The following is a 19,960-nucleotide window of genomic DNA, read 5'->3' as shown; positions in this document are numbered from 1 at the left end:
CGCATAATTCATTCACTCTAACATCGTAATAAATCAAAATATTAGTCTATGGTTACGAAGTTGTTACGATAAACGATATGGAATACGAACATTTGTTAGAGCAGGGTAGGTGCGATATAATCGGAGTATTATCGTATCGTTCCGAATATATCGTTGACGATTTTGCGAGAATACTCCAGGATGTTAAATAAAGTTCGAGAAAGTCGACCAAAAAGCCGCGTTTTCCTACATCATCACAACGCTTCTTCACAGACGGCCAACAAAACTAAGTCTTTTTTTGCATCCGAAAAAGTACAACTCGTCACCCATCCTGCACATTGCCCCGACCTAGCAGCACCCTGTGATATCTGTATTTTCCCCAAAATCAAAGATTTGATGAGAGGGTTCACTTTTAGCAATTCCGAAAAGGTAGTGATAGCGTTCAATCATCAATGACATCAAAAAGAATTCTAAAGGAATCAATTTTGAGAAAATAAATGCCTTTTTTATGCCTTTTAATGAGCACGTAGAAAACATGCCTTCAGATATGTGGTCGTCCTGTTTAAAAAATGGTTCGATCGCATGAATAAATGTTTAAAATGTAAAGGAGAGTATTTTTAAAATAATAAGAATAATGTTTTGGTTATAATATATATATTTTAAGTTACGCAAAACTTTAAGTGTGACCTACGTATCTTGAAAGAGAATTTTTTCGTTGTTTGTGATTTAACGAACATTATAACCATCTGAATAAATATTATTTGTTCAAGGGTATTTTTTATCGAAATTCTTCTTGCTATTGTTGTTCTATTGCTTCTCATCAAATTTAATGTTTCATATTATCATTTAAATTTTACGCTTCTGTATGCCGTTATTGACAAAAGATAGATATTCTTTTAATAATTACAGGTTTTCCAAAAGAAATTCTATGTGTATACCTAATATTAAACCTTACATAATTTATACTTCTAGCTGTTAGGCAACGCATGAAAACAGGCCAGGCTTATTACTTTAGTGTGTATGACATGCTAAGTCTTACACTCGCGATATGTATGCCACATTTTTAGTGTTGTTTATCGTAATTGCCGTAACTATTAAAATATTTGTCCAAATGATGTAGTAGTGTAGACAAAGTTTATTTATGTAGATAAGTATCTGGTATGTACCCGATGCGATAAAAGTATTTATCGTTGATATATGGATCAATTACTTACTACCAACCAACTGTGCTTATAAATAAATTATGAAATTGTATTGTATTTATAAAATAATTAATAAAAAAAAGTACACTATTGTGGCGATAATGTCTACATAAAAGATATAATTCTATCGCGAGATTTTTTAGTAAGTAGGTACTTAAGTAGGCACTTGAAACTAATTATCGTTATATTTAGGATAATTCACACAATATCTTTATAAATTAAAGCATTAATGTTATTCTGATAAAATGGAGCGTTGGAAATCACTGATTCCTTCAACTAAGGTAAATTTTCAGTAATGGGGTGTTTTGGTCCTTTAAGGGAACGTCATATTGTAGGATATATCTACAATTGTGTGAGAATAGTTAAACGTAGGTATTCATACAAGTTTCGTACATAAATGGATGATATATTTCTTTGCTTTAGGTTTGGACGCAAGCCAGTTTTCGTTGTATCATCTGTATGTTGCGTTTTGGGCAGTTTAAAAACGCTTGCAACCTCATACAACATGTACGCGACTTGCGAGTTTCTCGAAAGTGTTTTTTCGGGAGGAGCTTTCACAGCTGGAAGTGTATTAAGTAAGTACAAACAGAAACGTTGCCTCACGCTTCACCCTACAACTTAGTTGAAATAAAAAAAACTGCACGATACAAGGCTAGTAGGGACGATTTTATACTTACTTGCGGCCGCGCGCTTAACCTGCACGATACAGGGCTAGTACTGAAGATGTTCTACTTACTAGAGGCTGGCTACTACTACACTTAGCCGACATTCTGTTTAAAGAACCTACCACTGTTAGATTTGAACTTGAAGCGATAAAAAAGTTTGAAACATTTCTACTTTATCGCTGCAACTCTCTTGTCGAAAGAATTGGAATTCTTAAATTGTTGACTTAGATCGATTTATTTATGCTTGTTCATTTGTCGTGACTTTATTTCAAAAGGAAAGAATTAAGGAGAAATCTTGAATAAAAATTGATCTACCCCTAATCGAAATCTGTATCAAAGAAAACTGAGCTAATAATAATTAATCTTTTGACATAGTCCAATTCATAATAATATGTTAAATAACATAATTAACTATGGTATCTCTTGTTCTAGTGCTAGAAATAGCTGGTAAACATAGAATTCTTTCGGGAGTTTTATTTGCCTATGCAATCTACATGGGGGAAGCAGTATTGGCTTGTCTCGGAATTCTGGTACCATACTGGAAGAACCTACTTTACTTGTTATGCACGCCATGTATCGTCTTCCTCTCATACATATTTTTCATAAAAGAAAGCCCAAGATGGCAAGTATTAAACGGAAAAATTACAGACGCGAAGAAAACAATGATAATTATGTCTAAATTGAATAATATCGATTTTAGTATGGAAGATATGAACAACATAAGCGATGATAATCTAAAAAATATTTTGATTGGTGATGTTAAAGAATCCAGTGAAGGTTATATTGATGTCATTAAATGTAAAGAAATTTTGAAGAATTTAGCAGTGGCATTCTTCTGTCGGTTTTCTGTCAGCTTTATTTACTACGGGTTGATTGTTAATTCTGTTCTCCTTCCTGGAAATAAGTATACAAATCTATTGCTAGCCGCGTGTATGTCATTTCCTGGAGAATTGATCTCAATGTATTTTATGAATAAAATTGGGAGAAAAACGCCATTAACTATTGGTTTTATAATTTGCGGCGTAGCCTGCGTTGGATGTGGTTATGTACCCGATGGTAAGTCTTATAAATATTTTATTTATCAACTAACTAAGCCCGGCCAAAAGTCGGGTTGGACTTAGAAAAATCTTACCTAAAACAGGTAAATCACGTAAATAAATATCCCATAGCACGAATTTGGTTGTAAAAAATATTGTAGTTGATAGAGCTTTAGTCCACGATTATAATGATACCAATCTTATTACAAGGTAATGCACCGTTTCCAAAAAAGAAACGAAAAAAATTCTAACCAAAAACAGATAAATCACGTACATAAAAACGCTCGGCTCGTGCGTTGTTTTAACTGTTCTAACATAACCTAACCTAACCAATTTTGATGAATTGTAGTTGATAGAGCTTTGGTCCACGATTATAGTGCTACCACTCTTATTACAACGTAATACACAGTTTTCAAGAAAAACCAAAATAAAAGTCTACCCTTCCCCCCTCCCTAATTTGTTAATGGGGGGAAACGCCTACAATTTGGTTCTGGCACTCGCCGGCTGCTGCCGCGGCACGCTACGCTCGGCTCGTGCGTTGTTTAAACTGTTCTAACATAACTTAACCTAACCAATTTTAATGAATTGCAGTTGATAGAGCTTTGGGGATTTATTACTTTTACTAATTTATGGCTGTATGAGCTTGAACCCTTTGCCTTTACTCATATTTTACTAAGAAACCAAAATCATTTTTTGACAGTTTCTAGCCTCCCGCCGCGATGTCAGTAGTGTTTATTTACGTGATTTATCTGTTTTAGGTAAGAATTTTTTTCGTTATTTTCTCGAAAACGGTGCATTAAAAGGCATAAAAGGCATTTATTTTCTCAAAATTGATTCCTTTAGAATTCTTTTTGATGTCATTTCTTATACTACTAGATACTACTACCGCTTCGGAAACAAATGGCGCTCTGAGAGAGAAGAAGCGGTGCAAGAAACTCCCATCATTCTTTTTTTTGCGCTCTTTTCAATAAAAATATACAATATTGTACAGTCATTTCTATCGCTATAAAATAATCACAATCTAGTCCCAGGCTGTCCGATCATTTAGATATTCAGCAGTGGAGTAATAGGATTTACGACAGAGCCATTTTTTTTTATAAAACATTTAAATTTATTTATAGATAATGCCTGAACAGTGGCTTTATTGTAGAAGTGTATACATTTAACCTTAAAGCTATTATGTATCTTATGAAGCCTACTAGAATTAGTGACAAGCAATCCCTTATTTCTAGTGTTATAATAATGGAAATCACTATTAAGAGTAAAAAGGTGACGATTTTTGTGAACATATATTAAATTTTCATAAAAGTACTGACAATGAACAGTCATAATATTTATTTCTTTAAATTTTTCTTTGAGAGACTGTCTATAACCAAGCTGATATATAGCACGAACAGCTCTCTTTTGCAGTGCAAACACTATATCAATGTCAGCAGCATGACCCCATAGTAATATACCGTACGTCATGATGCTGTGAAAATAACTAAAGTACACTAATCTAGCGGTCGCAACATTCGTGTACTCTCTAATCTTTCTAACTGCATATGCCGCAGAGCTGAGTCTATCTGCTAGATGGGTGGACCCCACTGAAGCTTTTTATCTAACGTGATACCCAAGAAGACCGTAGTGTCCACAAGTTCCAATCTCTGGTCATTTATAAGTACGTTGATTTGTACCTCCGCTGTGTTTGGTGTAATGAACCGTAAACACTTTGTTTTTTTACTGTTTAAGTGCAGATTATTCGTCTCAAACCAACGCACTATCTTTGAGAGTGCATTGCTTACCTCGTCATCAATATCCGCACGGCGCTTCACTTTAAAAATAAGTGAAGTATCATCAGCAAACAATACAGTCGTTTGCCATTTACATCGACTATCTGAACTCTTTCGCTTAAATATGATTTTAACAGATTTAGGGCTCTATTTTTCACTCCATAATGTTTTAGATTTAGGAGTAAAGTTTCATGGTGGACGCAGTCAAATGCTTTTGACAAATCACAAAAAATGCCCAATGCATCCTGTGACTCTTCCCAGGCGTCAAAGATGTGCTCAATGAGTCTAGTACCCGCATTAATTGTTGATAAGCCCCTAGTGAAACCAAACTGATTTTTGTTCATTAATTTACAAAAATGCATTTGTAGCTGTTGAAGCAAAAGTTTCTCAAAAATTTTACTAAAAACAGGCAGCACTGAAATAGGTCTGAAATTAGCAGGGTCAAAAGAACTGCCCGATTTAAACAAAGGTATAACTTTGCTGTATTTCATGAGGTCAGGGAACACACCCTCATCTATGCATTCATTAAATATTATTGCTAATTCAGGTGCTATAATGTCAAGTATGTATTTAACAATATTAGTCGAATGGCCCCATAGGTCTTTTGTATTTTTTAGGTTAATTAATTTGAAATTTTTTATTATATCGCTAACTGTAACATACTTAAATTTCAAATCAGTGGAAGATACTGGTACGTGAAATTTAAGCATATCATATGCTGCTTTTGGCGAAGAGTTAAGGTCTTTGGTCGTGACAATCGGGATTTCGGAGAAGTATTTATCAAATTCATTCGCATTTTCTATTTCCGAATTTATAACGCGATTATTAATATTTAAACAGATAGAGGTGTTACGGCAATTCGATCTACCAGTTTCATTGTTAATTACACTCCAAGTCGCTTTTACTTTATTATTACTGTTTTTAATTTTATCTGCAATGAAACGTGGTTTCGCTTCATGACAAACTACTTTAAAGAGCTTGGAGTATTTTTTTACATATATTTTAAATTCTTCACTATTATTGTAATGTTTCTCATAATAAGGTCATATAAGCCTTTACGACTTTTGTGGATACCCATTGTTGCCCAATCATTAAAATTATGTTTGTTGTTTACTGTCACCGTTACTGGAGTAAAAATCCTGTCAAATTCCTCACAGAAGGAATTGAAGACTAATTTATAGTGAAAATTAGCAGTTTCACCACAGTGTAAAAATGGTATCGTATTTACCAAATTATTTCTAAACCTCTCAAGATGGCTACCCGTAACTGGTATAATCGTCACCTTTTTTGGTCTGACATTGTCCAATCTTGTATTTACTTTTATAAGTTGCCCACTATGGTCGGACTGAAGATTATTAATTATGAGTTTACTAGTATAATAGTAACATCTGTAAAAATATTATCTAAACAGGTTGCTGTTGTAGAAGTGATTCTAGTAGGTTCCCAAAATACATTGAACAACTTAAAACTTTGAAATAAATTTTTAAGGCTAGTACAATTGGCCGAAGTTTCAAGCAAGTTTATATTAAAATCTCCACACACTATAATTGACTTGCTGGTTTTGCTAAATTTTGATAGTACCGCCTCCATTCTATGTTGGAATTGTTCATATGATGCAGTGGGGGGGGGGGGGAGGGGGGCGGTATACACTTACAATAATAAATTGCTCTAGTTCTATACAAGCTATCTCAATTAGTTGTTCTATAGAGAGATTAACAATATCTCTTCTATTTTTACATTTTAATCTATTATTAATAATAATTAGGGAACCTCCATGTATTGCCCTACTTCTACAAAACGAACTGACTACTTTATGTTCTCTAAAACTAAACTGGAGCTGATGACTCTTACGCCAATGTTCTGTAATACATAATATATCTATATTACAGCAGCTCAAAAACAGTTCAATTTGTAATTCCTTACTTGAGATACCTTGTATATTCTGGTGAACAATATTTATGAGCTTTATATTATGATTATCTATAGCAGTAACATTTATATTTGGTGAATGTTGCCTATTTTGTATGATATTGCAAGAGTTGTCCTCCCTTGTCAAATAACTTAATTTAAATTAATTGAAGAAAAATCTTCATTGTTATATTTTTGTACATTAGTACTAATATATTCCCCAATAGAGGCTTGTATGTCGATTATTTTACAATTTTGCCCAATAGAGGCATGTTTATTAAATAATACTACAGAGGAAGTAGTTTGTTGACTAAGACTATAAGCTACTAAAGTAGCCAGCTGTCGCTTAACTCTAAATGGTAGGTATAGGTTACCATTGGTTATTTTCAGTTTATAATTAATGAATTTATTTGTGTCAAATAAAATTAAATTTTCATTGTTGTGGAATGTCGCATTATACAAATTTGTATTTAATTTAAATATTTTTCTATTTTGCTCCTGTGTCAAATCCGAGGAGTATGGAAATGTACACATCATCACTTTAGATTTTGAGTTATTGGAAATATTAATTAATTTTTCTATATTTTTAATTAGGTCCTTATTTCTAATATTATGAGAGTTATTACCAAACATTATACCTATGATCGTGTTTTCTTTTAGATTTATTTTTGGTATGGAATGTATGAGGTTATTGAAAGTTATATTGGGTTTACATATATTATACTATACATATTTTACATTATATTATATTTTACATTACCTTGTAATAAGAGTGGTATCATTGTAATCGTGGACTAAAGCTCTATCAACTACAATATTTTTTACATCCAAATTCGTGCTAAGGGATACTAAGTTTTAACCGTTAAGTCTTCAAATAAACTTTGCAACTGAATTCAACATTCTCGATTTTATATAGTCGCGTGGAGTTTGTTGTTTGTGTTAGTTGGGGGGAGAAAACGACACGTTATGAATTTTATTAATTTTTATGTATGGGTAGGTAGTATGAGTGTCATGTGAAAATATGAATTAATATTTTCACATAAAATACAGGCAACGATAAAAATAAATGTTATTGTTTCGCATATCTTTTTTACCTGCATAAGATACATAATAATTTAAGGGTATACACTTTTATAAGAAAGTCCCAGCTACTGTACAGGCAATATCTATAAATAAATTTAAATGTTTTATTAAAAATGGCTCAGTGGTAAATCCTACTAGTCCACAGCTGAATATCTAAGTGATTCGACAGCCTGGGATTACGATTAATTTATAGCAATAACAATGACAGTACAATATTGTATATTTTATTAATAAGAGCGCAAACAATAATGCTGGGAGAGTTTCTTGCGTTAATTATTCTCTTTTAGAGCGCCATTTGTTTCCAAAGCGTGGTAGCGTTCGAAATCACATCAAAAAGAATTCTAAAGGAATCAGTTTTGAGAAAATAAATGCCTTTTCACCACTTTTTCAGGTTATACTAGTATAAAAATTACATTGTTCTTAATTGGAAAACTAGTAGTAGCAGCTTGTTATACCGGCTTAGTTACTTATACAATGGAATTGTTTCCTACAAGTGTTAGAGGATCTTTAATTGGATTATGTACATTAGCATCGTCTCTTGGAACGACATCAGCGCCGCTCTCTATGATGATGGTAAGAGTTAGTTATGCTCATTAATTTAATGTTATCTATAATAATTCTTTCAGTTTTATATTTCTTCAAGTATATTAAAAAATAATTAAGGTATTCCTTCTATTTAATGAATTCATATAAATTTTGTATAGCTTCCTTCCAGGGGCGTGCATTGGTTTTCTATCAAGGTAAGCGTATAGATACAAGAACCTATAAATACCTATAATTGTTTAAAAGTGAGATAGATTATGGGTTCGAGCGTTAATCTTGCGAAACATTTGTTAGGAATTAAGTCGCGGCCAGTGATTGATCAGTAGGCAAGCTTATAATCGCTGAAAAATTGCGAAGGCATGTTTTTGGAACATTACATATTTATATAACCTACCTTTTTCTGTGGTAGTATAACTTTGACGGATATGCTTTCTAAATAAATTGTAGACAGTGTCGCCTGCGTTGGAGTAGGCAGTCTTATAAAGTGCCCATCAAACGTTTTTTACTAGGTATTTATCGTAAGCTAAAACTTACTGGATGGGTGTTAAATAGAAATTTGGTTATACAGGGTGGACCAAAAGACCGTTTATAATTGGAATGATGATTAAAAAAACTAATTACAGTAGATCAAAATTGTTTATTGATTTAATTCTTAAAAATCACATCATCCATATGCAATCCTTCATTATTCTGACATTGCTGCAATCTAGAGCGGAAATTTTCGATAACGGCTTTACATGTTTCTGTTGAGATGTTTTGGATTTCTGTGCGAATACGATCCTTTAATTCGTCAAGAGTTGGTACTGGGTTGGTGTCGTAAACTTTAGCCTTAAGATATCCCCAAAGAAAAAAATCCATTGGTGATAGATCCGGGCTACGAGGCGGCCAGTTTATTTCCCCTCTTTTCGATATCACTTTTGGGCCAAAAATGTCTCGAGCTGCCCTTAACGAGTCATTACATGTATGACAAGTGGCTCCGTCTTGCTGAAACCATGAGCGTTGATTAAAACCAACAAAATCCTGCAGCGCGGGAGCGAAAAAGTTTTGTAACATGGTGATATACCGCTCGGAATTCACTGTAACCGCACGTCCTCTTGAGTCTTCAAAAAAGTATGGACCAATAATGCCTCTTGCTGATAAAGCAGCCCATACTGTGACATTGGGTTAATGCAGGGGCTTTTAATGCTTTAATTTCGGATTAGTGTGACACTACAGTGTTGGAGTGTACGGAGTCTACGGAACAGTGTTGGAGTGATCCAATAACGACAATTTTGTCTATTAACATGCCCATTTAGGTGGAAGTGTGCCTCGTCTGAGAAAAAAATGTTTGTAAAACTGGTGAATCGCTCTACCATTTCGTTCGCAAACTGCAACCTAGTGGCATGGTCCTGAGGCCTTAATTCCTGCACCATTTGGATTTTATAGGGCTGTAGACTTAAATATTTCTTGAGAATGCGGTTTAATGATGTTCTTGGCACGTTAAGGACAGCAGACCGCTTTCGAGTTGAAAGTCCAGGTTGGTCACGAACAGACTTTAGTCGCACCACCTTTTCGGGGTCCCTCGACGTTCTAGACCGGCCAGATCGAGGTAATCCATTGTTGAACCCGTCTTCTCAAACTTGAGCTCCCATTTTTTAATTAACACACCTGATGGAGCTTTATTTTTGTGTCGTATCTTGTAATGATTGCAAAACTTTCGTTGAGCTAAGGTCGCAGAATTGTTGTTTCGATAGTACTCGCGTACACAAAACGCACGTTGACTACCGCTGAACGACGCCATGGTACTAAATTCCCATTGGCCGCTCTTGCAATGCGTAACCCCTCCACACCCCTCCGCCGCCGCTGCTAGACGCGGCAACCAATTTAAATGTTAACGGACTTTTGGTCCACCCGTAGAATAACGAACTAAATTAACTTTATTACTAGTGGTATATATTAATTTATATTTTTATTAAGGCAAGCATTGCCTAGGTAATTGCCTTTATAGAATGCACGCCCGTGCTTCCTTCATCATCGAATTTAATACAGTATCAAAAGATTAGTCAAAACAATTAAAACATTTCATATTTTCAGTCATCAAATTCAATGACACTCACGTCAGTTTGCTTCGGATGCACGGCAGCTATTTCCAGCTTCATTCTCATATTCACACCAGAGACTAAAGACATGCCGCTTATTGACACCATTGCTGAACTTCGATCACATAATATAAAAAAGCGGTACGGGAAAGATAAACCAGTATGCGACGTGATTTCAAACGACGAGAAGATTGAATTACAAGACCAACACAACTGTGCAGGATATTGAAATAATCTTAAATGTAAAAGAAATATCTACGCGTGACAAACATCAGTTCATATTTGACATTTTGTGTAAAAAGATTATACGTAGATTTTTGCGCCGTATAATATATATCTCAAAGTTTTTTAAGAGATCTCGAATGTTCGATCTTTTTAAATTGTTAGTAATGGTTGGTTTTATCTCCTCTTTCATTTCCCACATTAAATTTTTTGACTGTGACGGCTTTATATTCTCATATAACTTTTGTATTTCCTCCATGTCGTCTATTTTTGTGTATGTAGCGCTATCTCGTTGATCTTTTTGCAACTAGATGACGGCTTAACATCTGACGTCTTGATATGAATGAAGTAAACACAGTCGTATCGATTAGCCTTTAACAACTTTTGCTTTTTCCGCTAGATGGTGTTGATACCCTTTACATCGATGCCAATTATTAACTGTGGCAGATGGCGTAGTGGGATGTTGATTTAAAAAAAAATTAACAAAAAACAACCGACTTCAAAAACACTATTCCAAAACAATTGATATAATATGAACTAAAAAGTATAAAAATAATTGCGTATTTTTATACAATCTATTTACTACGGAATTATTTTTATACTTTTTAGTGCATATTATATCTATTGTTTTGGAATAGTGTTTTTGAAGTCGTTTTTTTTTGTTAAATTTATTTATTTTTTGATTATTAGTGAATTTGAAGTACACTAACTAACAATTTGTCTAAATATGTGTAGATATACTAAATTTTTCAATTCAGCAATGAACGTGCTTTGAATGAATAATAAATTTAAAAGGAGAACTCATGAGTTGCTCTTTAACAAATGCTATTATAATATTTCAGAATTTTTTAATGCTAATCTTATCTTAAATTAAGGACTAAGGTAAAGGATATTTTAAAGTTATTGACAATAATGGGATTTGGACTTTTATTATATTGACATTTTAATGATTACTTTTATTTTATTTTTATGTTTTGTTTGTATAAATATTATGTATTAACTTAACTCTTTAATCCTATCTTGTTTCTGTTTCTTTATTTAATTAAATTTAATGTAACAATCAAACACCAGGTACACAGGTAAAATGTATAAAGCTCATCAGAAATTGTTTTCGATCTATTGTACCTGCATTTTATTGAATAAATAAATCATTAATTCATTTGCAATTTGATTACAGACATTGATCATCATATTCGACTACGACAATTACTTGACCATAACTATGTTATGGTATTTAAATATACGGATAGCATAAAAAAGAATTGGCCGAGTATCGTTAATTTGCTCCTAAGAATTGAAGAGTTCCGTTACTTTGTCTTGGATTCCGTAATCAAAACCTAGCCAGACTCTCACCAAATAATCTGAAGTATATCCTTTCCAATAAAAAAGAATCATCGAAATGGGTTGGCGCGATATTGAGTTATTCGTAAATTTATCATCCACTTTGTTATACATATGTATAGCAAATTTAAGACTTTTATGGTTTTATCATGAATGCCATTGTCAGATCTGGACCAAACTACAATGGGACCACACGGGAAGCACCAGCTTTCAAATAAAAAGAGAGATAAGAATTATCTAAATCGGTTCACCCAGTCGAAAGTTTTGAGATAACAAACATAAAAAAAGACATACCGACGAATTGAGAACCTCCTCCTTTTTTAAAGTCGGTTAATAATAAGAGGCCGGACTGTCTAAGTAAAAATTGAAATTTAGTTTCGTCAGACATGTCTCACTCTCTTTTTTTTTCTCCTCTGATATTTTCTGCCATCTTGGCGATCTATGCATAGCACAATATGAGCCAATTTATTGTCTCTTTGGTGGTTAATTTTTGTCATGTACTTCATTTTTATAGTCAGTTGCATTGAACAGATCTACATGTTTGCTGACTATCCGGTGGTGAATCTATCAGCAAGGTTAGGAATGCTGTCTCTTTTCAGTCTGTTGTATATGACACTACCAGTGCCCTGCAATTGGGAAGCCAAATTATTTTTAAGGCATGATAGTCGCAGCTGGTACTTTACGCTGTAGTTGGTGATTTCCTCTTTCACAGTATATAGTTATAGATCAGCATGCATCAGAATGTTGCTAATGTACTTGGGAATATTACACATCTTTCGTATTGTTTTGCTTTGAAATCGTTGCAGTATTTCTACATTGCTGTTCTTTACTGTGCCTCATAGTTGAATCCCATAGGTCCATATTGGTTTAAGTATCGCTTTGTAAATGGACATTTTGCTACTGTTTGACAACTTAGACTTGCGTCTGATCATCCAGTACATATCTCTCATTCTAGTATCAAGTTGTTTTCGTTTGGCTCATATGTGTTTTCGCCAGGTTAGTCTGCGGTCTACTTAGCATCATCCGATTGAGGAATGTTTTCGTTATACCAATGAACTGGGGGACATGTTTGCTTATGAAGTATATAGGTTACGTGGACAGACTTGTTTTGATATGCTTTTATTCTCCATTTATCAAGCCACGCTTCCAATTCCGACGGTTGTGATTTGAGGTCAGCCAAGGCCTGTACTGGGTCATCATGTACTGCTAATAGGGCTGTGTCATCAGCATAGGTTGCAGTTATGTTTGTGGTATGTGTGGCTAGGTCGTCAGTATACACAAGGTAGAGGACTGGACCCAAAAGACTTCCTTGAGGCACCCCTGATCGAATAAGGTATATTTTAGATGTTTCGTTATTACATTTGATTTCGAAACATCTGTCAGCAAAGTACGATCGAAGGGTGCAGAAGAAGGCAGTTTTTCTTTTATTTTATACAATAATCCATCATGGCAAACTTTGTCGAACGCCTGGCTGATATCAAGGAAAACAGCGGAGCAGTACTTCTTGTCCTCAAAGGTGCGACTAATGACATCTGTAAGCCGATGTACCCGTTCTATGGTGCCATGTTTCTCCCGAAAACCAAATTTATGTGTCGGTCAGACAAGTGTAGTCTAAGTCTATTTAACAATAGTTTTTCAAAAAGCTCCCCAATCACACTCAGCAGGCTAATTTGGCGATAGGATTTAGGCTTATGAAGTTGTTTACCAGGCTTCGCTATCATTGTGACTTGTGCAATTTTCCATTGGCAAGGGAAGATATCCAGGCGTATGCAGGCATTGTAGATGATAGTGAGCAACATAATTCCCTTTTTGGGCAACTTTTTCGAGATGATTAGGTCAAATGAGTCATATCCACCAGGAAAAAGCACCAGCTTTTTCATCCTGAAGCTTCCTAACTTCTTTTTGTATTTCTCTTGGCGAAACACTTCTTAGAGGCGGACAAAGTTGAAACGGTGAAAGAAGAAAATTTGCTTCCATTTGTTGGGGGTATTTTGGCTGAAAGACTTTGTTAAGATGTTCGGCAAAAGCTGTATATTTTTCTGCATGTGATCAAGCCCATTCATCGGCCTTTTTTGAAGCGGAGGAGTGTGCGTAGTAGGTCTTTTCAATTTCCCTGTAGCTTTCCAGTTTTTTTTCTATGTGGGGAAAGGCTAGCAAGATATGATTGCATGTCATTGTTTACTGCTTCATTTATCATTTTTTTTAATTCCTCTGAAGCCTTGTTAAAGCAGGCTTTGTCACAGGGCCACTCTTTTCGTAATTTCCTTCTTTCTTTTACTTTGTCCTTTATATATTTAGGAAACTCATGTGGTTTTAATATTTTTGGCAACCTGATTGGAGTACTGTATTCAATTGCGCATTGAATGAATTTGTTAAAGGATTCAATTGCAATTTCAATATCTTTCACATTAAGATTAATATTTAGGTCTATATTTTTTTCTATGATATTTCTAAATTCATTCCAGTCTGTTTTTTGTTGTATAGTCTGTACGGGGTTTTGTCAAGCATACTTTATCAACAACATCAAGAATCACAGGAGTGTGATCTGATGACAAGTCAATACATTCTGTTATGTTAAGACTATCTTTTGAAACGTTTCTATTTATAATGAAATCCAGCAAGTCAGTTTATTTTCGTCCGTTGGCTAGTAAGTGGGCTTACCGTGCTAGAAACTTTTGAGATTGAGCTCATTCAGAACAGAATATAACTGTCTCCCTCTTGTTGTTCTCAGCGTGGAGCACCAGAACTAATGTTTAGAATTCCAGTAACCACCACAGATGAACTTATTCCCTAGTATGTCAAAATATTTTTAAAGTCCTCTTTGCAGATTTTGTGCCTAGGTGGACAATAAACAGCAGTGACTGTCATTTCTGTGTCATTTTTAAAAATTTTGACAGATGATCCTTGAATTTATACTCTCATATATACTCTGTATATGTCTCTCTCCCTGTGTGAATTAAATTATACTACTAATTACTTCTAAAATAAGTATTTGTCATTCTTATAATAAGTTGAGCCATATAACACAACTTATACTGTAGATTGGGTTGTTTTCTTAATAAGAACTTATGCTTATTAACGGTCGATTTTAGACCTAGTCGATTCCCAAAATAAGTTATCGTTTATATCGATACCTGGGAAAGCGATGTCGACCCCAACATGTTTTAAATTTTGAAAATCACTGGATTTAAGATTATTTTGTATCTAGGTTTTATCGCAGCAGAAAACACAAATTTGAAGTAAAAAATTCAGTATAACCATCCATATATCTGCTATTTTGCATAAAATATACCTGAACTTTGGCCGTTTCAAAATGTAGGTACTACTACTACTAATCAATTGTAAAAGTAAAGTAAGCATTGCGATATAAACCTCGTGCATTCATGGAGATTCTGTATGATAAACATTTATTTCACAAAGTAAGGATTACTCAGAAACACGTATTTCCTGGAAGTAGTTTTATGGAATTTCTGCACTTAATTTTATTCAATGTTATCGCTTTCTCTGGCTTATCGGCAATAGGCGATATGAGTTGTGCGGGAGGCAGTCGCATAGACAATACACTATATACCAGAGAGCAGTCATGCGGGATTGGTGAAGGGGGGGATTTAAATCGTTGAGTAAGACTGTAGGCTAGGCTGCATTTAGTGCTTGACCGACGGTACGCACTGACGTCCGCGTCGGTCGAGCGTAGCATGTGCCATACGCATGACCATGTTGCGAATTGAATTGAATTAAATTATGAATATTACGATATTATGTTATTCAGTAATAGTCAAATAATAGTGAGCAAGCTTCTGCATGCGACGTTGCCAAATTTGCGAGTCAGTTATTATCCATCGTTCGCGCCTCGCACTCAGCGCTACGCGAGAACGTGTGCGATCGAACATGTTTCATGAATAAGTAGAGTGACAGCAAGTAATCGACTTCGATTAAATAATAATTTTAAAATCATCTCATTTATATCATATTACGGTTCAAATATATATATATTATTATGATATTCGGTAATCGTCAAATAATATGCTAATAAACTTATAAAGCAACATGTCCTAATTAACTGATATGAATATTAGTATAATATGCGGTAATAAAAAATAATAATAGTCAAATAATAGGCTAATAAAGTAACATGTCCTCACTGAACGCACAAATTTATCGCTATAGCGCGTCAGCGGATCGACCGACGATTCTCGTCAGCGCGACGTAGCTCTAAATGCGTAGCAATTCATCAGCCCTAGATTGAACGCGTTCATTTATTTTCATAGTTATAGCTACGCTTGACCGATGTCAGCGCTGACCGTCGGTCGACTAAATGCAGCTTAAATATATTCTTTGATTTGAATGACGTTGCTCGCCGCGCCACTGCCCGCTGGCGGGTTTAGATTTGGGGATTGTCATCTCATTTGATAATAGTTGTTACTAAATTATTAGTAGAGACTAAAGACTACTTCGTGCACCATACCGTATGTATTGCATACTTTGTTGAGCGCATTCTGTTTTGTACGATGCAAAACATGAAATCAAAATAATAGCTGTAACAGTTCTATAGGTACAATAAAAACAAATATTCTGTATTCAGAGTTTTTTGTTATGACAATAACGGACGAGACGAGCAGGGCGTTCAGCTGAGCGTAATTGATACGCACTGCCGATGGACATCGAGTGAAACTTACAAGGCTGTTACTTAACTCAGCTTCCTCATTGGACACACACAGAGAAAATAGATAAATAATTTATTTTGCTTATACTGCTGTTCCATAAGCAGAATAAATTATTTACTCTTTTTTTTCCTACTTTGTCCCTACTGTTCGTAGGGAAACTGTTCATACTGGTTACAGCTCGCAGCGGTCTGTGATGACGCGCTCGCGTAATATTACGGATGATATATGTTGACAAAACATTGACATCTGTATCATCTCATCTCATATATACAAAATGTTGACTATATCGCTGACAACACTGTCAATACAATGATAATTCCGAAGTTTTCCAAATGTCAAAAGGCCTTTCAAATAAACGCGCGAAACCTTATACGTCCGAAATCAGAATAAACCAATCATAAACAATTTGTTATGTTTTTAAAGTAATAACCTTCACTTCTACGATTAAATACACAAATAAAATTTGAAAACAAAATTTTATGAACAGTGCGAGACTCGAACTCACGACCTCTGGCGTTCCGTGCCAGCTGAGCCAACCGTTCGAGTGACGTATCGTCATAAAATCTTGTATGCTTTGTTCAACTAACTCTCAGGTTGTGGCTTCATCTACAGGATCTACTTTACAGTTGATAAAATCAAAATCAAAACGTTTATTGAACTCATAACATTGATTTACAATGGCTTTAGTTCAGTCATGCACTAAATTTCATAATAATAAATAAATAATTTCAAACAGATAAAATTTAAATCAAACAAATCAAATAAGTAATATAAATAACATCAAACAATTAAAATCACATAAAACAAATCACACTTAAGTAGATCAATTCAATTCCAGGCTGCTTTATCATTTAAATAATCATAATAATGGATATTGTGATAGCCTTTGCTGCTTACTTATTTTTTGTGAAGGCTTTGAATTTGTTTATAGACATATTTGCTATATGTTCGGGGAGTTTATTATAGAAGCGAACACACTGACACCTAAATGAATTACTGACTTTATGGAGTCTTGTGGCAGGCATGGCAAGTCTACCCTTATTTCTAGTATTAATACTAAGTCACTTAGTTTTGTGAACATATTTTTATTCTTTTGTACAAACATCAAATTCTCGTAAATGTATTATGAGGCCACTGTCATAATGCCTATTTCTTTAAACTTATTCTTTAACAAAATTCTATATCCCATGTTATAAATGGCTCCACACACACCACACACTCCATACACAGCCCCAATATTTGCATATTAGAAAATTGACTTCAGATGTCACTCTTGTAAATCTAAACAAATTGTTATGTTTTTAAAGTGATAGCCCTCACTTCTAGGATTAATACACGAATAAAATTTGAAAACAAAATTTTATGAACGATGAAGGTAAATGAAGGGAAGGGAAGGGAAATTTTAGCAACTGTAAATTAGATCCTGTAGATGAAGCCACAACCTGAGAGTTGAACAAAGCATGCAAGCTTTTATGACGATACGTCACTCGAACGGTTGGCTCAGTTGTGAGAATACTGGCACGGAACGCCAGAGGTCGTGGTTTCGAGTCACGCATTTTGCATATGTATTCTTGGTTTAGTCTCAGGTATAACATTATACCGATTTTATTTGTCTTTGAGATGATTCTATCTTACAAACTAAATAAGACACTACTTATTATAAGATTTTCTAAATTAAGTTAAATTTTACTTAAATCAGAGTTGTTTCTAATAGTAGGTACTTATAATTACTTTGTATAACCATTTTGCAATTATTATGATTGATACTTGTTAATTATTGCAATAATGAAGGTTGTCATGAGAACAAAAGCATACTAAATATTGTTTACTCGTGAGAACCCTAACCTCTAAATGTCGTCATTGTGGCATTGTTTAGACATTGTCGGTATATTTTATCACAAGATCAAAATATAATAATGTCATTGTCATGTAGGTACCTACCTTTATTAGCGAGACGCATGAAATGCGATAAGAAATATCTTTATGAATAAATTATTCATGATTAAGCCATACATGGTCGGATTCAGTACGGCCGGATAATCAGACGGTCTAGAGGGTGCCCCTCGCACCAATTGGTGCGGCATCGCACTCGGAATGGTAATTATAATCATTTTGTACCATGGACTATTGTCCATGTCCTATTGGATATTGTCCTATTGGACATACTATCAAATATGGTCCGCTACCAGACTGCACAACACAGACGACTGCATTTAACAACTATTCTTCTTATATTATTATCTATTTCTTATTTCTTTCAACTAATACTTCTTATATAACTTATTTTAAAGATACTTAAGTAGATTTTAGTCACCTTAAATGCAATTAGAGTCACTCTTATTTTTATGGAATCATGTGTTCTCCTATAATTGGTAGTACATACAAATGTTTAGTTATAAGGCATGTGTTAGATGTAAGTTAATATGTACAACTGTTGGAGATCCACACAAATAAATAAATAAATAAACAGTCTCTCTCTATTCGCCTTATTCATTATGAGCATTTGATCATGAGAATCGGCTCTCATTTCCAGAGAGATATGTACTCGGCTGTACATGTCGACTGTTCCTATAAATAATCTGAATAGAATTGAGCAGTAGATAGGTTGGACTAAGAATCCCGTAGCACGGTAAAGGTAAAATATATCGTAGTTAATAGAGCACGTTAATAATGATACCACTCTTATTAAAATGTAATGCACCGTTTTCAAGAAAATAACGAAGAAAAATTCTAACCGGACAATTCACGTAAACAAAACGGTACAAAAAATACATAGCTGGCTTTGCGGCGGGAGGCTAGTAACTGTCAATTGTAAATGAAAAACAGCAGAATGAAACGTAAAAAATAGTCTGGGACAGACTTTAAGAATAATAATTTTATTAATATTTAAAACCTTTTTAAGGTTAGAACCCAAAGTTGTAAAGCCAGTAAAAAGATCAATAATTATTTTTGGTAGTTTTTTTTAGTATTTTAGTTTTGTAGTTGCGTGAATGTTCCTGTGTTCTGTGTTTTATTTATGTGTCTTACCCGTTTAGAGGTTACAATTTTTTTTCGTTATTTTCTTGAAAACTGTACATTACCTATAAATAAGATTAGTAGTAGCAGTATAATCATGGACCAAAGCTCTATCAACTGCAATTTATAAAAATTGGTTAGGTAAGTTTATGTTAGAACAGTTAAAAGAATGCACGAGCCGAGCGTTGCATGCCGCGGCAGCGGCCTGAGAGTGTTATTTTTTTATTAATTATTTTATTATTTTTAGTGAATTTGAAATACACTAACTAACAATTTGTCTAAACATGTGTATATATATATATATATATATATATATATATATATATATATACAAAATTTTACGTATAGCAAATTTAAAATGGTTTTCTCATGAATGCCATTGTCAGATCTGGACCAAATTTCTATATATTATTTCTTGATTTCAAATGAAAAAAGGGTTATCAAAATCGGT

The 19,960-nt window shown here is 34.1% G+C and overlaps 2 protein-coding genes across 11 annotated transcripts in view; both read left to right on the top strand.

Moving 5' to 3' along the window:
• The window catches only part of LOC126971597 (solute carrier family 22 member 2-like), an 82,624-nt gene extending 70,969 nt beyond the window's left edge, over positions 1–11,655 (top strand). For 8 of the 10 annotated variants that reach the window (XM_050817929.1, XM_050817931.1, XM_050817930.1 and 5 more), the window contains 4 exons: positions 1,605–1,756; positions 2,279–2,902; positions 8,038–8,219; positions 10,263–11,655. In XM_050817929.1, coding sequence (XP_050673886.1) covers positions 1,605–1,756; positions 2,279–2,902; positions 8,038–8,219; positions 10,263–10,496 — 1,192 coding nt within the window. In that variant the 3' untranslated portion in view covers positions 10,497–11,655. The remainder of the gene's footprint in view (positions 1–1,604; positions 1,757–2,278; positions 2,903–8,037; positions 8,220–10,262) is intronic. The other 2 variants (XM_050817933.1, XM_050817932.1) reach the window with 2 other exon arrangements.
• The window catches only part of LOC126971614 (solute carrier family 22 member 3-like), a 69,466-nt gene that overhangs the window by 1,993 nt on the left and 47,513 nt on the right, over positions 1–19,960 (top strand). The window lies entirely within an intron of this gene.

This window comes from Leptidea sinapis, chromosome 24 (genome assembly GCF_905404315.1).
Source record: "Leptidea sinapis chromosome 24, ilLepSina1.1, whole genome shotgun sequence".
NCBI classification, from domain to species: Eukaryota; Metazoa; Arthropoda; class Insecta; order Lepidoptera; family Pieridae; genus Leptidea; species Leptidea sinapis.
The sequence above is the reverse complement of the archived record's forward strand: the minus strand, read 5'-3'. Positions and strand labels throughout refer to the sequence as shown.